Source organism: Canis lupus, chromosome 3, assembly GCF_003254725.2.
Source record: "Canis lupus dingo isolate Sandy chromosome 3, ASM325472v2, whole genome shotgun sequence".
Lineage (NCBI taxonomy): Eukaryota > Metazoa > Chordata > Mammalia > Carnivora > Canidae > Canis > Canis lupus.
In genome coordinates this window covers 27,723,392-27,743,546 of record NC_064245.1, presented here as the reverse complement: position 1 = coordinate 27,743,546, position 20,155 = coordinate 27,723,392, and the positions used below count along the sequence as shown (strand labels likewise).

General features: G+C 44.2%; 1 protein-coding gene across 4 annotated transcripts in view; it reads right to left on the bottom strand.

Moving 5' to 3' along the window:
* DMGDH (dimethylglycine dehydrogenase) overlaps window positions 1–20,155 on the bottom strand; it is a 66,258-nt gene that overhangs the window by 16,754 nt on the left and 29,349 nt on the right. For 3 of the 4 annotated variants that reach the window (XM_049108346.1, XM_025437274.3, XM_049108345.1), the window contains exons 9-14: window positions 19,491–19,644; window positions 16,806–16,971; window positions 16,198–16,328; window positions 14,729–14,946; window positions 12,983–13,140; window positions 9,874–9,933 (exon numbers count right to left, since the gene is read on the bottom strand). In XM_049108346.1, the coding sequence (XP_048964303.1) occupies window positions 9,874–9,933; window positions 12,983–13,140; window positions 14,729–14,946; window positions 16,198–16,328; window positions 16,806–16,971; window positions 19,491–19,644 (887 nt within the window). The remainder of the gene's footprint in view (window positions 1–9,873; window positions 9,934–12,982; window positions 13,141–14,728; window positions 14,947–16,197; window positions 16,329–16,805; window positions 16,972–19,490; window positions 19,645–20,155) is intronic. The other variant, XM_049108347.1, reaches the window with a different exon arrangement.

Genomic DNA, 20,155 nt, shown 5'->3' with positions numbered 1-20,155 from the left:
GTGACTATACCTAGAGTCTATCATTGGAAGGCACAGTTTATATAAATACTCTCAAGAATGTTTCTTTTAAATTATTTCTGGCTACTCTGAACCTGTTTTGAACCTGTTGTGAATAATGTTCATGACACAGAATGTTTGTACTATGAAGGAGGATTCAAAAACACTCTGAAGGTTACTGTTAATGAAATCTGACATCTCTATCTGCATGTCCCAGAATTAGGAAGTGATCCAGTCAGCATTACTGCCCTCAGGCCTGAATGAAAACACTCCAACAACAACAAAAACCTAATTGAAAGTAAGGAACACCTACTTAAAACGATAAAAGCTAACACCTGCCCCTGGAGACCGCTCTCCCTTCTCAAGCTAACTTTGTGCCTGACATGGAAAGATTTCAAGTGGGACAAGGCCATTTCACTCTCCTTTACTTGGCTTTTCTTCCAAGATTGTAGATTTTAATCTATTACATAGCTTTTAATTACAAATGAGACAGCTGAAAATATGTCTAAAGTTAAGTGCTGTGATTAAAACTGGTGCTATCAGGATGACCTGAGAGCAAATACATTTAATGAGTCACAGCCAAATTAACTGCAAAAATAGCTTTTAATATATTTGAGAAACAAACATTTCTGGGGCACTGAGACTATAGCTGAAAAATAGTCTTGGCTTATTAATTTTAAAAAGCAGTAAGAGCCACTAAAATAGCCATCTGTAATATATTCTAAATACAACATCCACAAAGATGATAAATTAAGATTTTAAGTGAAATATAATTACTCATCTTATTAGCTCTGTTAGAAGCACTCATGGTGCACCCGAGTGCCTCACTCAGTTGAGCCTTCAGTTCTTGGTTTTGGCTCAGGCCGCGATCTCAGGGTCGTGGGATCAAGGCCTACACCTTGGAGGAGGGTCCGCTTAGGATTCTTCTTCTCCCCCCTCTTCCCCCTCTCCCCACTTGTGCACTGTCTCTCCCCCCACTAAGTAAATAAACATATCTGGGGTGGAAAAAAGATACTCATATTCCCTCAAAGCACATAGAAATGAAATAAACAGTCTATTTTTGGTTGTGACTCTTAGGTCAAAGCTAATTTAACCGGAGCTGAATTTAACTGGAGTAGTGTTAAGAAGGTTCTGATATGCACAGAGTAATGGGTTTTCATAGGCCAGGTGGGACTTCATAAAAACCTAGTTCGGAACATTTTCTATATCATTTATTTGGAGTCAAAACCCAACAGAAAATTCACGGAAGTCATCAGTTTCATTTAATTATCCAAAATCCTTTTAACCTAAATATCAAAAGTATCCAAAGGCATAAACAAGACAATCATTGTAACATCCTGGGTCCCAAGAGAGCTCCCCTTAGAAAAGAGGTAAGCCCCAGTGGGAGAATCATGCTTCTGTGCTGACAGGTGTGGAGAGAGTTGGGAAACCAGCTAGTCACCTGTCACTATTGGCAGAGTGGAGATGGAAATCCAGGTGACAGACTTCTGCCACTTGTCCCCCAATACTTTACTCAAATGTTTCTTATTTTTCATTTTTAGATAAGGTTTATTTTAGAGCACACACAGGAGTGGAGGGCAGAGGAAGAGGGGAGACAGAGTCTCAAGCAGACTCCCGCTGAGCACAGAGCCCATGCAGGGCTCCATCTCACAACCCTGCCATCATGACCTGAGCTGAAATCAAGAGTTGGACCCTTAACCGGCTGAGCCACCCAGTACCCCAAAACATTTATTTTAAATGGGGCTCAGGGATCATCATTTAAAAACAGGGATAGGAATGCCTCTGTAAGCATGTGGTCAATACTAACCTACAGTCTATGTAAATCTTAACTTTCTTTGGTCAGTTGATGAATACCAGGTACGTCTGTGCTCATCTTACACTCAAACTGATAAAGCCGTACAGGGGTTCACTTATCTAGGGGTGAATCAAGTGACCCACCACCCCATCAAGACAGAGTAGACCATCATTCATTTCATCTTCACATCATTAGGATCACAGCTTTTCAGCAGGCAGGAAACTTTAGGGCCTTGCCTGGAGTGATGAAGTGAGTTTAGCACCAAACCTTGAGCCCAGGCTTCTCAATTCTCCATTCCTTTTCCACTATGCAGAGCTTTAGAACATTCCACATATGTTTATAATGACTACAACTTCAATATCTTTTTATTAGCAAAATATTAAATGATTAGTGTAGCAACTCAACTCTTATTATTGGCTGGAAACCAATACTCTCACCTACCAGGTTTTCAATCTCTGCTCTCAGCAATGTCAAAGAAACAATTCATCTAGCATTTTCTAACCAAAATTACTCATCAGTTAAGTATTATTTCTCAAAGAAGTCTTTAATATAACTAGAAAAGTGACCCTCTTAACTAGAAGAATCCCGGGGATAAACAGAAACCTGGAGAAAATATTTAAAATACTATTTCAAAGTCAGGCCAAGAATTAGGTTAGTATTCAAACCAAACCAGATTTTTCAAAACTAAAATAGCCTCCATTACATGTGTGTTATGATTTTTATTAGATTCTGGGTTTTTTTTGTTTTGTTGTTTTTTTGTTTTAGATTCAGTTTTAAAGAGAATATTTACTTTTCAGTTTTTGAGTCTAAAATCTAATGGAAAGCCATGGACTGGAACAGACCTGTGGCTTTAGATGTACTCAATGTTTAACTGCATTACCAACAATTACAATATACTTTTCATAATAGTTTTCACCTCTAGACTAGAGTGAGGAACAAATGCCCATTTGGTGTCTTAAGTATAGCAACTCAAGCCTAAATGCAAAGTCAATAATTATAAAAGGAAACAGGAAAATCATAAAGAAATGAGGCTTCAGGGGGTACCTGGGTGGCTTAGTTGATTGAGCATCTGACTCTTGGTTTCTGCCTAGGCCAGGATCTCGTAAGTCATGGGATCTAGCCCCACATCACACTCCATGCTCAACGTGAAGTTGCCTTGGGATTCCCTCTTCCTCACCCTCTGCCCCAACCACTCATGCTGTCTCTCAAATCAAGAAAAGAGAGAAAGAAAGAAAGAAAGAAAGAAAGAAAGAAAGAAAGAAAGAAAGAAAGAAAGAAAGAAAGAAAAAAAAAAAAAGAAGGCTTCAGCAGTTCAGCAGGGACCCAGGATCTATCTTTCTGGGGTCTTCAAAAATCTCAAAGGGTTTTTTTTCTATAGCTGTTTTTCCCTAGGTAGTTTTAGATTCAATTCAGTAAGATGGAAGAGACTAACTTGTACTGAGGTACCAGATGTTCTCTATCTCACCTAAAAAACTTATGAGATGGGTATTTTCTTTTTACAGATGAGAAAACTGAAGTGTTGATAGTTAAGCACCTTGTTTACTTCTAGAACAAGTGGCAGAGCCATAACTCACATTCTTCAACAAATACTTACTGAGATCCTACTAGTTATCAGACACAGTGCTAGCCCTAAGAATTCTCCACCTGTCCTCAAAGAGCTCACAGGCTATAGCTGAGGCAGCCAGTATTATGGAATGTGCCAAGGACCACAGTAGATCTAAGTACAGGGTGCTCGAGGAGTGGGGTTCCCAACACACCCCTGGCTTTAATTACTACCACATACGAATGACCTAACCTAAATCCATGCTTTCGGAGCAGAGGTCCTCAAACCCATGTACTCAGCTGTCACTTGTCTGCCCCATAGCCCCTCAACACCACAACTCCTTCCAATCTGCCAATTACACCCTTTGTGTTTCCCTGTTCATTATCAGGATCCTGGATCCTCCTCGTCATTCCCTTCACAGACACTCCCTCATGTGGTCTCCATCCTACCTTCTTCCTATCACTCACACCTCTTTATTCTCCATCCTATTTGGCCACTGCCTCAGTTGAAGCCCTCATCTCTCCACTGGATTTCTTCAGTAATTGGGAAAGTGCTCTCCCAGTCAGCAGGCTAATTTCCTTTCAATTTGTTTTCAATCATCTGAGTGTCACTCCTTTCTCAAAATTCTTCAGTGGCTCCCCAGTGCCCCGAGGACACACTCCAGACTCCCTAGCCTGGCAGACCAGACCCTTCATGGTGAAGTCTCAGTACTCTCAACATCAGCTCTTGATACTACGTTCAACAGCAAAGTATTTGCTGGGCATCTGTTCATGCCAGCCTGAGCTGGGTGTTAGGGATAAAAAAGTAAACATCTAATGTACACTGCCAAACTTGTACTCCAGAAGCTTCCATTCCTTTCAGAAGAAAACGAAAAAAATAATTGCAAGCTGTGACACATCCAAAAGGATGATGTAGCTGCAAAATTTCTTCTAAAATTTATCAAATATGGTGCATGCCTGGGTGGCTCAGTCAGGCAAGTGTCTGACTCTTGATCTCAGCTCAGGTCTTGATCTCAGGAACAGGCGTCAAACCCCATGTTGGGCTCTGTGCTAGGTGTGGCACCTACTTAAAAAATTATCAAATAAAGTCCAACAATATAGAAAAAGATAGCACATCATTACTAAGTGGATTCTGCCCTTAAAATGAAAGTTGGGTTAACATTTGAGTATTAAATGTAATTTATCATTTGACAAAGTAAAAAAATAAAAACCATACGATCGTCTCTGCAGATGTAGGAAAAGCATTTGCCAAAATCTAATATCCCAATTAAAAACAAAACTTTTGGGGGCATCTGGGTGGCTCAGTCGATTAAGAGTCTGCCTTCAGCTTAGGTCATGATCCCAGGGCCCTGAGATTGAGGCCCCAGACAAATGTTTCAGGAATGATCAATTCTCTCTCAGCCTAGATTTTACTTCCTCTTTTTCTATTTCCTTTTGTTTTTCCTTTATCATTTAGCAATGGAAATGGGTAACAGAATAAGGATGGCTTAATTAAAATGCACAGTTATGTGGCTCATATGGATAACAGTACCACGGTCTTTCCTTAACTACTCTGCTGGGTGGTACTTCATAGGATTTTAGACCTATATGGGAGCCCTTGTTTTATAGACCAGCAGCCTCAGGAGTAAAATTAAATTAAATGGCTTTCCCAAGGCCACACAGCTAGAATTTGGCAACTTTTTAAAAAAATTCATTTACTGCCCATTAATAAAAATAAAAAAAGAGTGCACACGTGAGAGAGAGGTATCTGAGGCAGAGTATATTAACTCTACCCTAGCCATAGTAGGTCACAGGTTTACTTCCAATTGATTCACTACTGACTCTATAACACCTTCCTCTGACCCATCCACTTGTCTTTCCATTCTCCTGTTTACTGACAAGACCACAGCAGACAGAAGGCTGAAAGAACTAAGAGTGAGTAGTTCTTGATCTTCATTGTATAATAAAACCAAGAAACCCAGACCCTACCCCCAGAGTTAACCCAATTGGTTCGGGGTAGATCACTGTTCTAAAACTGGAGTGAGCACCAGAACCACCTGGAGGGCTTGTTAAAACAGGTTATTGTTATTAGGCCCCATCGCCAGTTTCTGATTTGGGGATGGTACTCAAGAACTTGCATTTCTAACCAATCCCTAGGTAACATGGATGCTGCTACTCTATGAACTACACCTGAGAACCACTGGGGGTGGGGGGGTGGAGGGGGTGGGGGGGTATGATAATTTTTAAAAAGTTCTCCATGACAGTTAAATACACTCAGTTGAAGAGCATTGGTCTAATACAATCACTCTCAACTTTTTTTGGAATCATCTGGGGAATCAAAAACACAACACAACACCACTGTTGCCTGAATCCCTACCTCCAGAGATTCTTTTTAAACTGCTCCACGTTGCAGCATGAACCTCAGATTTTTTGAACATATGATTTTTTAAACATATGATTTAAACTGCTCCATGTTGCAGCATGAACCTCAGATTTTTTAAACATATTTTCAAACATATGATCCAGATGATTCTAATGTACAGCCAAGACTGAGAGTCATTGACAATTTTATGCCTCAATCCCTATTACCATAATACTTAAAATTTCCCCAGAGGTAGGTACTTATACATCTTGAAAATCCCTTCCTAACTTGTCTGTGAACAATGATTTATTTCCACTTTGATGTTTTAATAATGCTAACGTGTATCGAATACTTAGAATCTAGTAAGCCTGATGATTCTTTGCCTGTTTTGCTTACCAGTTATGCTTTAAATAATTTCTCAAAAAGAAACATTGTCTTCTACCTTGTGGTTATTATCACTTTATTCTGCTTCTACTGGCTAGAAGCCCATGATACAGTAAGAGAGGGAAAGAAAGAAATTGGGAGTATCCTTAAAAAATTCTCCTTATCTGCTTAAATATGGTTACATTTGTACTTCAGTCTCTGAATCTTGGTTCTCTCCAAATGGACAAAGATTCAGTATTTCCAAGAGGAAAACTCCACTACTACTTATGATTCCACCCTAAGGCAGCTGATTTTCCTTTTGCTTGTCGTTAGTGCACTTTGTTTCTACCTAAACACACACACACAACCATTAATTTTTCCCCAAAAGTAATTTTTGTAATTTATAATACCATTAATAACAGTGATATAAGTTGTTTCAGATAAAGGAATTTTAGTTGAGATTTTAAAGTCTGTATTTAATTATTTTTGCCTGTATCAGCGCTCTGGTTAACGGTTCCTTTCCAGGCTCCATGCTCATTCTCCACGAGATGGCACTGTTGTGTACTGCTCAAGACCCTCCCGGAGCCGACTGGTATTTTCAGAATATTGAGGTTTCCTACAGTTTTGTTTCAAGCCTCATGAGATCAGAGACCATCAGGAGTTATGTCTTTAACTGGGAGACCTGTGGCCTAGCCAGGTGTTTGATAAATTGTACTTACTGTTGCCCAGGAGGAGAATGACCCTGTGCACAGCTCTGTCTTCCACAGAAGCCAACGCCAGAGGCTCAAACAACTCTAGGAAGTCAGCGAGGCAACTACCATGCACTGCTCTTCCTTTGCCATCGATGATCTCTCAATACTCCACTTTTCTTTTCCTTACTTTCCTATGGGTTTTTGGCGAGAACACAGTTCTCTCCTAAGAGGCCTGATGGCCCATCTCCTCAGCCGCTCATTTTCCTTCTTATTATGGCTAAAGCAGCTCTTCTGATCCTACCATCCAGTACAAAATCAGTTACAACAAAAACCATGTCTGTGGGAAGCATCAATGAATAAAATGTTGTCCATGCATATCTTGGGGTCCTGTTGCCAGAAAAACCTTCCCGGGCAATTATTCAGGGCTCATTAGCCCGTGAAGGGAAAGGAGCTTGTTGGGGGAACTGGTGGGTGAGAAAGCCCCCCAGTGAGGTCAGAGCCCCTTCACCACTCTCTGCTGGTTTCCTCACCCTCAGGGGGGTACTGAGCCATCCCCGGGGCCCTCCCTGCTCCCACACAACCTGCGTCCTAAAATACTTCCCTTCATGTTATGGCTTATACAATTGCTGTGTAAATGTTTAAGGGCCAAGCAGGGAATTTTACATGTTTGCTTCAAAGGGAAAGAAAGAAAAGGTCTTTAAACAATTGTAAAACACCAGGATTTTTTTTCTTAAATTTTGTTTTTATTGCTATATTTATGGAATGTAAACATTCCTCTGTCTTAGCTGCTTCAGTTTTCATAGACCATCAACTTTCCAAAGCAATTTGAAGTGGCATGATCTATTCTTTAAAATGTAATATGAGGCCAGATTGGTACCATTTTTGTTTTTAGGCACAGAATGTGAATTATGAAGTTACACAGTTTAGCTTGTAATGTTAATCAGGTTTTCAGAAACCTGTTTCATACTATAGACTGCTAAAAAACAGAGATGAGGTTGTTGTGAAACCACATACAGGATCTGGACAAAGTTGATTTAAACTAGTCACCGGTCCTGGAAATAGGGTAGCATCACTAGGATATCCACTAACTAGCTCAGGCCCAGCTCCTGCTACATGGACCCTCACCCAAAGAAAGCATTAGAAATTAACTCCATGACACCAAAATGAGAACCAACAATTCAGAAATCAATAAAAAGCCTACCACAAATCAAAATCATCTGTTAAACGACTTAGTTCTGAGCTGGGCTTTGGTTATTGAAATAATTTAAAGGAACTAATAAATACACAATCCACACCTGCTTATGATCATAAAGAGAGTTTCAAAAACCCAATTTCAACACAAAGAGCTCATTTATCTATGCCTTCTCCCCAAACAATAATACCCAAACACTGTGAAGCAAGAGAGTCAGTTACCTATTTACCTATTGGTGACCAACCACAGAACTTTAGTGCTTTCAAGAGTCAGGCCATTTTTAATCCTTATTTTAACAGCTAAACCAAGACTTCTGTTATCAGAAGGAGCAATCTGCTGCAAGGGTCTGCCCAAATTCCAAGCACCTGCTTTCTCTGGTCTGGAGGCAGATGGTACACCATAAAAATAAAAGTCATAGGGAAAACATACAGAAAGATATTCCCTTTAAAACCCTTAAGGAGCTTCTTTTTCCTAAAATCTAATACTATAAATATACATGTTTATGTTAATATCTTAGCTTAGAATTTGGGAACTTGAGGCAGGGGCATTAAAAAAAGTTTCCTTAGCCTGATTCATATGCATGCGTTCACATATTTCCATAGAATGGGAAAACGGCCTTTAGCTTATTAGCACCTAAACAGGGCAGTTTATTTCTGGAATTCTAACAAGTAGCCTACACAGCAGCAGCTGTTGTCCTATCCTTCAATATTACCACTAACTGCATCACTATTAAGTTCTTTTCCAGTAACTAAGACACTAGTAGGTGGGTGTCTGAGTCAGCTCGAGCTGCTATAACAAAATCTCACAAACTTGGTGGCTTTAACAACAGGAAATTATTTTTCACAGTTCTGGAGCCTGGGAAGCCATAGATCAAGGTGCCGGCAACTCAGCTGACCTGTGAGTGTCCTCTTTCTGCCTTGCAGACAGCTGCCTTCTTGCCACGTCCTCACAACCAGAAAGAAAGTGAGCCCTGGTGTCTTCCTGTTCTCGTAAGAACACCAATTCCATCATCGTGGAGATCCCACCCTCATGAGCTCACCTACACCTGATTACCTCCCAGAGGCCCCACCTCCAAAGAGCATCGAATGGGGGTTAGGGCTTCAACACAGGAATTTTGGAGAGATACAATCATCCAGTCCATAACAATGACATCACTTCATTTATAGCTGTAGGATGTGTATAGGTGATCCGGGCTGTGATAAATATGGTTTTCCACCATAATTATTTAGGATGGTGCTTCTCAAACTTTCGGTGCATCAGAATCCCCTGCAGCTTCTTATAACAAAGGTTTCTTGGCCTGAGCACCAGAGATTCTGACTTAGCAGGTCTGGGATGGGATCTGAGAATCTGCATTTCTATCAAGCTCCCAGGCGATGCTGACTTTATCTGTGTGAGGCCCACACTCTGAGAACTGCTGATATAGGGATTCCTTCTGGAATGCTACTATCAGTTATCATATTTGTACTGGCTTCTCAACAAATAACCATTTTACGCGGAACACATTTGAAACGCTGCACTTACATACAATAGGGCTTCATAAGCAGATGGATAGATCTGCTGAGGGGAGATTGTCTACGCTGTGAGCACGCAGGGAGAGTCGATTAATGCTGTATGTTTGATTAGCTACTGTGTGGCTCCACAGATCACCAGGATTTCCAAGGTCTACTGACATCTTATCCTTAGTAATTTTTATCTCAAAATTTACATTTAGCCTCAAGTTGCTGGATTCTGCGATCTTACATCTATAAGCACACTGCAATATTTTGAACCGATACCCAATTTTGACAAAAGCTTAATACAAAGCACCTGAGCAATGATTAGTATTTATGTTCATTTGTCCTATAATCACACTTGGTTAAATTTTCAAGGATGGCTCTGTCCATGCTTGAAATTTTCAAATAGCCCCTAATTTTAAGATTCACTGCAAGTACACTTTGGAATGTAAACATACCTTATTTAGCTTTATAAAATAATCCAGCCCAGCTTCCAAGGGGTTTGTATCGCAGTTCATCTAAAAGGGAAGCACACATTTTTTTTTTAAGATTTTGTTTTCCAATCACCTCTACACCCAGTGTGGGGCTTGAACTCACAACCACTAGATCCAGAGTCACATGTTCTACTGACTGAGCCAGCCAGGAGCCCCCCGAAAATATCCATTTTAAATCTTAGATGAGTGAAAATCATTTCAGTAACATCACCTTCCTATGTTATTTTTTTAGGGAAGAGAAACACTTTTGGATTTTGAACATAGATTCTGAAAGGAAAGTTATAGACTGGTCTTTAAAGTAATTTTTTAATCTAAAATTGAAATGTAGCCTGTCAGCAAATATTATCTATCATTTGAGTAGCATATTAGATCCTAAAATTCAGTTTGTTCCTGTGGCTCTTTTACTGACAAAAATATCTGAAAGACACCACAACATGCTGTTCCTCTCCGAAATGACTTTAATATGCTTTTATTTAATCGTTTTACATAGCTAGGTTTTGAAAAGTTATTAGGTAATTTACTTATTTTACAATTAGCCAGGAATCAGGACAGGTGGAAGAGAAAGCAGGTGGTAGCAAAGTGGCTTCAGTAGAGTTCAGGAACGATACTGACTCTCAGCCCTGTCATATGTGGTCGAGTAATTACAATACACTTTAAGTGGAAGCTAAAGCCACTCTTTGGGACCCAAGTCACTGGGTTTTGTTTGTTTTGTCATTGTTTCCTTTTGTACCAAGAGAACAGTCTCAAGTCCATGAAAGGTAGCCAAACTTTTTAAAAAGACAACATAGCACTCATATAAACGAGATGAGTAATATAAACTTGTTTCATAGGATGTCAAATTTGATCAATTTGAGCAACTCTAAACTTCTCTTTTATCTGCTCAAAATTTCAGAATCTTCTCCAGGAAAGAAATGAAAGCACCGAGACTGCTAGCGACCGCTAGAGGGCGCGCGGGCGCCGCCGGGAAGGCGGGGAAGCTGGGGGTGCGGGGGTGCTGGGGGAGCTGGGCGGGGGCGGGGGGGCGGGGGGGGGACGGGGGGGCGGGGGGGGGGGCGGGTAACGCGGGAGGGCTGCGAGGGGCGGGGGTGCTGCGGGAGGCGAGGGGTGCTGGGGGTGCTGGGGTGCTGGGCGGGGGTGCTGGCGGGGGCGACACGGGAGCGCTGCGGGGGGCGGGGGGATGCGGGGGGCGAGGGGTGCTGGGGTGCTGGGGGTGCTGGGCGGGGTCGACGCGGGAGGGCTGCGGGAGGCGGAGGGTGCTGGGCGGGGGGGACGCGGGAGGGCTGCGGGGGTTGAGGGGTGCTGGGCGGGGGGTGCTGGGCGCGGGGGGCGCGGGAGGGCTGAGGGGGCGAGGGGTGCTGGGGTCTGGGTAGGGGTGCTGGGCGGCGGGGGGACGCGGGAGCGCTGCGGAGGGCGAGGGGTGCTGGGGGTGCTGGGCGGGGGGTGCTGGGCGGGGGGGACTCGGGAGGGCTGCGGGGGGCGAGGGGTGCTGGGCGGGGGGCGCGGGAGGGCTGAGGGGGCGAGGGGTGCTGGAGTCTGGGTAGGGGTGCTGGGCGGCGGGGGGGACGCGGGAGCGCTGCGGAGGGCGAGGGGTGCTGGGGGTGCTGGGCGGGGGGTGCTGGGCGGGGGGGACTCGGGAGGGCTGCGGGGGGCGAGGGGTGCTGGGGGTGCTGGGCGGGGGGGACGCGGGAGCGCTGCGGAAGGCGAGGGATGCTGGGGGTGCTGGGTGGGGGTTGCTGGCGGGGGGGGGGACGCGGGAGGGCTGCGGAAGGCGAGGGATGCTGGGGGTACTGGGTGGGGGGTGCTGGGCGGGGGGGTACGCGGGAGGGCTGCGGGGGGCGAGGGGTGCTGGGGGTGCTGGGTGGGTTGCTGGCGGGGGGGGACTCGGGAGGGCTGCGGGGGGCGAGGGGTGCTGGGGGTGCTGGGTGGGGGTTGCTGGCGGGGGGGGACGCGGGAGCGCTGCGGAAGGCGAGGATGCTGGGGGGTACTGGGTGGGGGGTGCTGGGCGGGGGGGTACGCGGGAGGGCTGCGGGGGGCGAGGGGTGCTGGGGGTGCTGGGTGGGTTGCTGGCGGGGGGGGACGCGGGAGGGCTGCGGGGGGCGAGGGGTGCTGGGGGTGCTGGGTGGGGGGTGCTGGGCGGGGGGGACGCGGGAGCGCTGCGGAAGGCGAGGGATGCTGGGGTACTGGGTGGGGGGTGCTGGGCGGGGGGTACGCGGGAGGGCTGCGGGGGGCGAGGGTGCTGGGGGTGCTGGGTGGGTTGCTGGCGGGGGGGACGCGGGAGGGCTGCGGGGGGCGAGGGGTGCTGGGGGTGCTGGGTGGGGGGTGCTGGCGGGGGGGACGCGGGAGCGCTGCGGAAGGCGAGGGATGCTGGGGGTGCTGGGTGGGGGTTGCTGGCGGGGGGGGGGACGCGGGAGGGCTGCGGGGGGCGAGGGGTGCTGGGGGTGCTGGTGGGGGGTGCTGGGCGGGGGGGACGCGGGAGCGCTGCGGGGGGCGAGGGGTGCTGGGGGTGCTGGGTGGGGGGTGCTGGGTGGGGGGTGCTGGGCGGGGTGGGGGGGGACAGGGCCAGCTCTCCAGCTCTGGCCCGGGCCTGCGGGCGCCGCCGGCCCCCCGCACCCCCTCACCCCCCCCCGGGGGCTCAGCGCCCCTCCAGGCCTGCCGCCCCCCCAGAGCCCAGGCGGCCCAGCGGCTCCAGGAGGCCGCCCCGCCCCGCCTCAGCCACACCCGCTCGGTTGTGATTTCCCCCAAAGGTGCAAGAAGGAAGCGGGCTGGGCGGCACACGCGGGAAGAACCTGAGGGGCAGCCGCCAACACTGGGGGCCCCCCGCCCCCCTGCGGAGATGCTGCCGGGGCCCTGCGCCCCCGGGGGAGCCCAGCAGGGTGAACGGGGTCGTAGTTCCCCCGACTTTCAACTGGGAAATGAATGAAGGGGGGAAACATCTTCCCCTAACGAAAGAGTCATCTCACAACACGGAATTTCTCTGACAGCCAGAGCCGGTGTTAACGCGCTTAGAACGAGCCTTTATGCAAAACTCAGATACAATACAGAAAATTTGGGTGAAGACGCTGGCGTTTCAAACCTCTGACCCCCAGGCTCTGAAAGCCTTCTCCAGTCTTAGGGCGTTCAAGGCGTACGTCCCGAAGTTGTCGATTCCCTCCTCCTGGCCTGCGTCCATGACAATGTCATAAAGGGCCGCAGAATCTTCTCGCCTATGGTACAGCTCCCAGCCCAGCTCACCTGCAACAAACCCACAAGGACCGCACTAGGCAAGACCAGTGATGATGAGGCCTAACGGGCATTAGCTAAGACACGTAAAGAAACGGAGAGAGTCCACTTACAAAACAGGGACACGGCTGAGTTTTAAAAGATGAGTTCACAAAAAAGTTGCAACAAACTCCTGCTACTCCAAAGACACTGCTGTATCCCACGGGCGGTGGGTCGTGCCCCATCCTGTCTCCCACAGGGTGGTATCTAGGATACCTCCTCTCACCACGCAGAAAGATGTTAATACAGGAATTAACCTGCACTCTTGACCTCAGCTTCATGATGCTAAGCAAGTCATCAGCATGGCATAGTTAATCACGATCAGGGTTTTTAGAGACCTGGGTGGCTTAGTCAGTTAAGCGGCCTCTTAGCTTCAGCTGAGGTCTTGATCTCAGGGTCCTGGAACGGAGCCCCAGGTCAGGCTCTGTGCTCATCAGGGAGGCTGCTTGTGGATTCTCTCCCTCTCCCTTAGCACCCCGCCCCCGCCATGCTCTCTCTCGAATAAACAAATCTTTATTTTAAAAAAGAAGAAAGAAAGAAACCTCAATTCCCACTCATTACCCTCAAATCACAAGGCTTAAAAATATAAGCAACTGACAATTATTCAAATGGTCTTCAGTGTGGGACAGCATTTATCTCTAATACTCTTCTTCCCCACTTTTATTCACCATTAGAGCTGTGGGCAAAGACCAAAGGAAATGAAACCCAACTCAAATAGTTGGTTTATTACTTATTCCGCTTATGTTTTATTCTAGTCACCATTTTGCCAAGGTCAGGTGAAAGGACAGGGAAGTGTACAGCGGAAGCCCAGGGAGGAACTTTAGCCTTCATACTCTATGTACGTTCTCCTCGTTCCCTTGTTGAGGGCTGACGGTGATCGGTTTCTCCAGGACACTGCCAGAACCTGAGTCACATGTAACTGAAGGGATGCCTGAGCACCGAGGACTCTTTCTATGAAAGAACAAGGAGGGCTAGAGGGAAGTTGGAAGTGAGCTCACGGCACCAAGGCGGACTGAGAAGCATTCATTCATCTCTATTTCAAATACCTTCTATGCACAAGGTTAGGTGCTATATGAAGACTTCCCTAAAAGAGCCTTAGTGGTAATGCTTTAAGAGAAGGGCCTGATACATTTAAGAGATTATTATGAGAGATTCCATGAGAGACCATCTTGAATGTTGCTAGATAGAGTCAGGCTGGCCTGAATAGGCTGTCAAGCCTTCCAACTATTCTACAGCTGGCCTCTTCCAACTTTTTAATCCACCCTTCCAACTAGTAAGCAGCTATGGGATTAAAACAACAATTGGAAATCTGGGAAATGACCCTCCCAGACTAGGAGGGAAGAGCCAGAATTATTGTAAGAGTTGGACAGGAGGAAATCTTCCTCTAAAGTTATCCTGACAAGACTATGTGTGTGCGCACACATGTGTGTATGTGTGCACGCACCTGTGAGTGTGTGTGTGCACAGGCGTATATGCATGTGCACATGTTCATTTGTGCTAGCTTCTTTTAAATTTTAGAGACTTTCTCTTAAATTTTAGAAAATTGTTTTCCAGTTCTTACCAGTATAAGATATCCTAATAGCAGTGACAGGAATGTCTGAAACCTTTAGAGACTTGGTTTGAAGAAACTTGAAAACATCATCACTAAGATCTTCAGCAGTCAGTTTCTGCAGAACCTTCCTTGCATGGGGCCCTGCAATACCAAGGACTCCAAGCTCATCGGTTATGTTTTTAATTTCAACATCATATCCACCGTTGACTGCCTCTTCTTCAATCCATCTGCATTTGAGTCATAAACATTGTGTTAAATCTTGCTTGAATAATGCATGGTGGTAACATATTAATTCTCGGAAGACATGCTCTGTGTCTAGAATTACCAGGAAGCCCCAAGAGTGTCATCTCATATAATAACCTAATTTTTTAAGTTGAGGAAACTGAGTCCCAGAGATGTTAAGTGATTCTCTTTAAACCACTCACTTATAAATTTGGGGATAATTTTTCATAGTACAGAAGGATCCTTCAATTTAAATAGGCTCTGCCACATAATTCTTTCCAACAGTGACATCCCTATTGCATTTAAACTAATGATTCAATCTTCAAAAATTAATTTAAACTCAAATTTTCTCTAATACCTATACACGGAAGGCACATTTGTGCTGCTACAGGTTAATAATGTGCCTGCCACCAGACACTTAATTGCTTTGACAATCACAAGGAAATGATAAAAACTCTAAAGACTAGTTTCAATTCCTAAGGCTTGATGAGTTATTGGAACCCAGTTTTAGGGTTTGTTTATCATTTACTGAGCAGTCCCTGGAGCTACATAAAATGATCATCTGGATTTACCAAAGCTAAGCTACTAAGACACATCTTGGGTTGGAGGATATAATTCGCATCATTTTACAACCATAGTGAGAATTTCAGAGTACAACATTTATTAAACAATAACATTCCAAATGTTTTTGGAATGCTAAAGACTACAGATTTTATAGTAGACTAAATCATAGACCAAAGATTCACGTGAAGGATTGTCTTGGCAAGTCAACGATTTAAATCTTGCAGTGGGCCAGAGAGCACAAAGCATCAAAAAGGAAGATGATAACCCCAGGTAGGCAGCTTACTCAAATGTACTGAACATGGGCATCAGAATCAAAAGGACTGGCTTAAGCAAGTTACTCTAACTCAATCTTCAGTTTTCTCATATGAAAGTGGGATTATAGACCTTGCAGATATATCTATTAGAATTAATTAAGATAATGTCTAAAAAGAGTTCTGACACATTGGTGTTATCTAATAATTGGGAATTAATATTATTAGAACCAATAAACCCTATGGATGGACTACCTTTTGAGGAAGTGGGGACAGGGTCCCCACTTCAAATAATTTCCTATAAAAGATATGAAGTTTATTTGAAATGAAAAGGTTTAAGAATTAAAGTTGTAAATTCAACTCTTGGTAAAAGAAAATTTCACTGTAAGATTGAGTCAATACCTAATCAATATAAAATTTTCTTATTAGGTGTGCACTTACCTAAGATCATGAAGTTCTGATCCAGAACCAGTTATTAGTAAGAACTCCCCAGGAGTTTGGTGAGAAACAGTCAACTCAGCATACACTCGACCTTTCGGCGTCAACATGTGACTTATATTTGTAAAACCCACCTATGCAAAACAATTTAAAATTACCTCAGGATGAAATAAAAATTTTACATATTCTTTTAACACAACATGGAAATAAAAATGCAACTGTCAACAATGAAAAAAATCTGAATCTTATCATTTGTATCAATTGTGTGAACTATTTTTAAACCTAAACACAAAATTAATTTTGAAGTTCTTGGTTTAAATGATCATTATAACTATTCGTCATAAAAAGTACACTTCAGTGAATTTTGCAGTCCCCTATTGACACAATTTAGCAAAGTCATAAGGTCCTTGGATGATAATTTGTTCAACAAAAATTTAAATTAGAAAATTAGTTAGAATATTCATGGTCGGGTGAGGAATTCCAGCATTCATACAGGAATCATTAGGCGGACTAAAGTAACATGCTAATTATGCTAATTGAAAAAAAAATAAGAGGACAAAGAATTAAGCAGGCCAAAATCCTGAACCTTGTACCCGTATAAGGTTATTTACCTTTGGAATGACATTTGCAAAGAGATGGTCCAACAATCTAACAGAGTCTTGGCCTTTGATGTTAAACTTGCCAAAGGGAGACAGGTCAATAACCCCTACTTTTTGCATAACCTGTTTATACTCAGATCCTACAGGCTCAAACCAGTTTGTGCGGCGAAAACTGGGCCTGAAACACAATATTTGTCATAAAATAACTCATTCATTTTCAAAAAATTACAGAATATTTATTAAATGCTATTAATCAGGAAATCCCATGGGGGGGGTACCAACCTAAAGTTCTGTTGTGTGAATCATACACATATGGTAGAAACTGATTTTTGTTGTTGTTGTTTCTTTTTTTTTTTTTTAAGATTTTATTTATTCATTCATGAGAGACACAGAGAGATAGAGAGAGAGGCAGAGACACAGGCAGAGGGAGAAGCAGGCTCCATCCAGGGAGCCCGACGTGGGACTCGATCACGGGTCCCCAGGATCACGCCCTGGGCTGAAGACGACACCAAGCCGCTGCGCCACTGGGGCTGCCCTAGAAACTGATTTTTTAAAGTTACTCTTCTATTCCTTTGACCCATTTTACAGTGAATGAAGTAGTATTAATTAACTAGAAATTAAGATAGGACATATGGGCTCTCAAATCTGGAAGAAAGCATAGAAATCTACCAGTCCTGAGGTTTTCAACCTTGATGCATATTAGAATTGCTTGGGTGGGACGCCTAGGTGGCTCAGCAGTTGAACGCCTGCCTTTGGCTCAGGGCCTGATCCCAGGATCCAGGATCGAGTCCTGCGTCGGGCTCCTTGCATGGAGCCTGCTTCTCCCTCTGCCTGTGTCTCTGCCTTTCTCTCTCTCTCTCTCTCTCTCTGCCTCTCTCATGAATAAATAAATAAAATCTTAAAAAAAAAAAAAAAAGAATCACCTGGGGAGCATTTAAAAAATACCAAATCTTTTTTGGACCTAATTAAATCAGAATGTAGTGAGGTAGAGCTATCTTGTCCAGTGCTTCTCAAACACTGATGCAACTACAAATCACTTCCACTTGTTAAAACGCAGATTCTAATACAGCAGGTCTGGGTTGGGACCCTATATTGTGCATCCTAACAGCATCCCAAGTGATGCTTATGCTGTTGGTCCACACCTAGAATAAGCAAGGACCTGGTCCAACATCTTCATGTTTTAGAGAAAAGGCACAAGGTGATTTCCAAGGCTTTTGCCTAAGTAAATGACAGAGCTTGGGCTGGAACAAAAGTCTACTGGCTCATTTAGGGTCCTTTCTACCTGACAAAGTCATCTTCTAATGTGGTATTTTAAATGCAGAGCAGAATATTGTCTGCTAATGAGTTTTTGGCTGTTAATTATTAAAATAAAAGAAACAGGTCAGATCCAAAGACCAAAGGTGATCTGGCTTCTACCCGAGTCATTTAGAAAAAAATGAACCAGTGTTTTGCCCCCAGATATTGTAGGCTGTCTACTGAGCCCAAATTCATTAATCAACAACTGAGCCTCTACTATGCTTTCTACCATTTCTACCATTTGGATCTGGTCTTAAAGTAGACATCAAAACCTATTTAAATAAGCAAAATGACAAGACCAAAAAAAAAAAGAGGTAACAATTTCTAGATTTTTAAAAAAGATTTTCATTTATTTTTGAGAGAGAAGGAGAGATCAAAAGAGAGAGCTGGAGCTGGGGGAGGAGCAGAGGCAGAGGGAGAAGCACAATCCCCGCTGAGCAGGGAGCCTGATGTAGGGCTCGATCCCAGGACCCTGGGATCACGAGCCAAGCTGAAGGCACTTAACTAATTGAGCCACCCAGGAGCCCCACAATTTCTAGATTTGCTATTTGTTTTCTCTTGGTTTATGAATTCTTATGAGAAAAAATACATAATCACTATTAATCCCAAATGACAACAATGGCATATAATCCAAATACAACAATGACAACAACTTTAGAGGAATTCGGAGAATTGTTTTAGTGACATGGTTTATGCTTTAGCTTAATGTAAAATGCTAAGTAAACGATCTTTCCCCCTAATTTATCAACAGTACGTATAGTTTGCATGACTCAGTGCACACACATTTGAAAGATGTTGCTATGAGCTCTTCCTTGATAAACAGGAAATCCATATATTTTTAAAAATTTTTTTATTTATCCATGAGAGACACAGAGAGAGGCAGAGGCAGGCAGAGGGAGAAGCAGGCTCCCTGCGGGGAGCCTGACAGGGGGCTCGATCCCAGGACCACGGGATCACGCCCCGAGCCGAAGGCAGACACACAACCACAGAACCACCCAGGTGCCCAAAAATCCATGTTTTCATACTATTTCCATATGATGTGATTTGAGCAAGCATCCCAAACCAGGACGCATCTTTAGGAGCCAACTGAAGCCATGTAGGGGTTTAGAGGGGATGGGGAAGGGTCCCCTGAGCTCCTGGAAAAATGCCAAGTGGAGGCTTCACCTGAGCTGGCTGTAGGACTCTGAAAGCCACATGGGGCCTAGATGCGAACCAATATCACGTGGGAAAGATTAATGCTTCCACTGCCAGAAAATAATTTTTATAGGAAAGGCTCAATGCTCTTTGGAATGGGGTGAAGTGACTTGGGGAGGGGGAGTAGCATTTCTCTTGTCCCTCCATTCTATCTCTAAAATTTCATTCTACATTCAGAGCCACAGGCAGGTTACGGCATTTGCTTACCTGTACTGAGTGTCCTGACCCGGTTTGTAGAACCAGTGTGGCTGCTCCCAGCCTGCATGAAACCCCATGGAACACTTAGACTCCAGGGTTTTATAAAGCCCACTGACTCGCTGAGTTGGTCTCCCCGCAAATCGTTCTTCTTTAGGATAACCAACTGAAAGAGGAAAATTAGTACCTAAATAGCATATAACCAAAACTATAAACAACTTTGAAGGGAATCAGAAAATAGAAAACTCAGTTCTTAACATCCAGCAGCATTTATTTATGAAATTTATGTAAAAGATAGTAACTACAGGGTCTCCTGGGTGGCTTAGCGGTTGAGCATTTGCCTTTGGCTCAGGGTGTGATCCCAGAGTCCCAGGATCGAGTCCCACATCGGGCTCCTTGTGAGGAGCCTGCTTCTCCCTCTGCCTGTGTCTCTGCTTCTTTCTCTCTTTCTATCTCATGAATAAATAAATAAAATCTTTTTAAAAAAATAAATGAAGTCTTAACTTAAAAAAAAAAGATAGTAATTACACTTTTGTCGTGACCATTTCACAATGTATACAAATGTCAAGTATGTTGTAGACCCGAAAGTAACAATATCATATGTCAACCACACTGCAATTTAAAAAATTATGTAAAGAGTGCTTGGGCAGCTCAGTCAGTCAAGCGACGGACTCCTA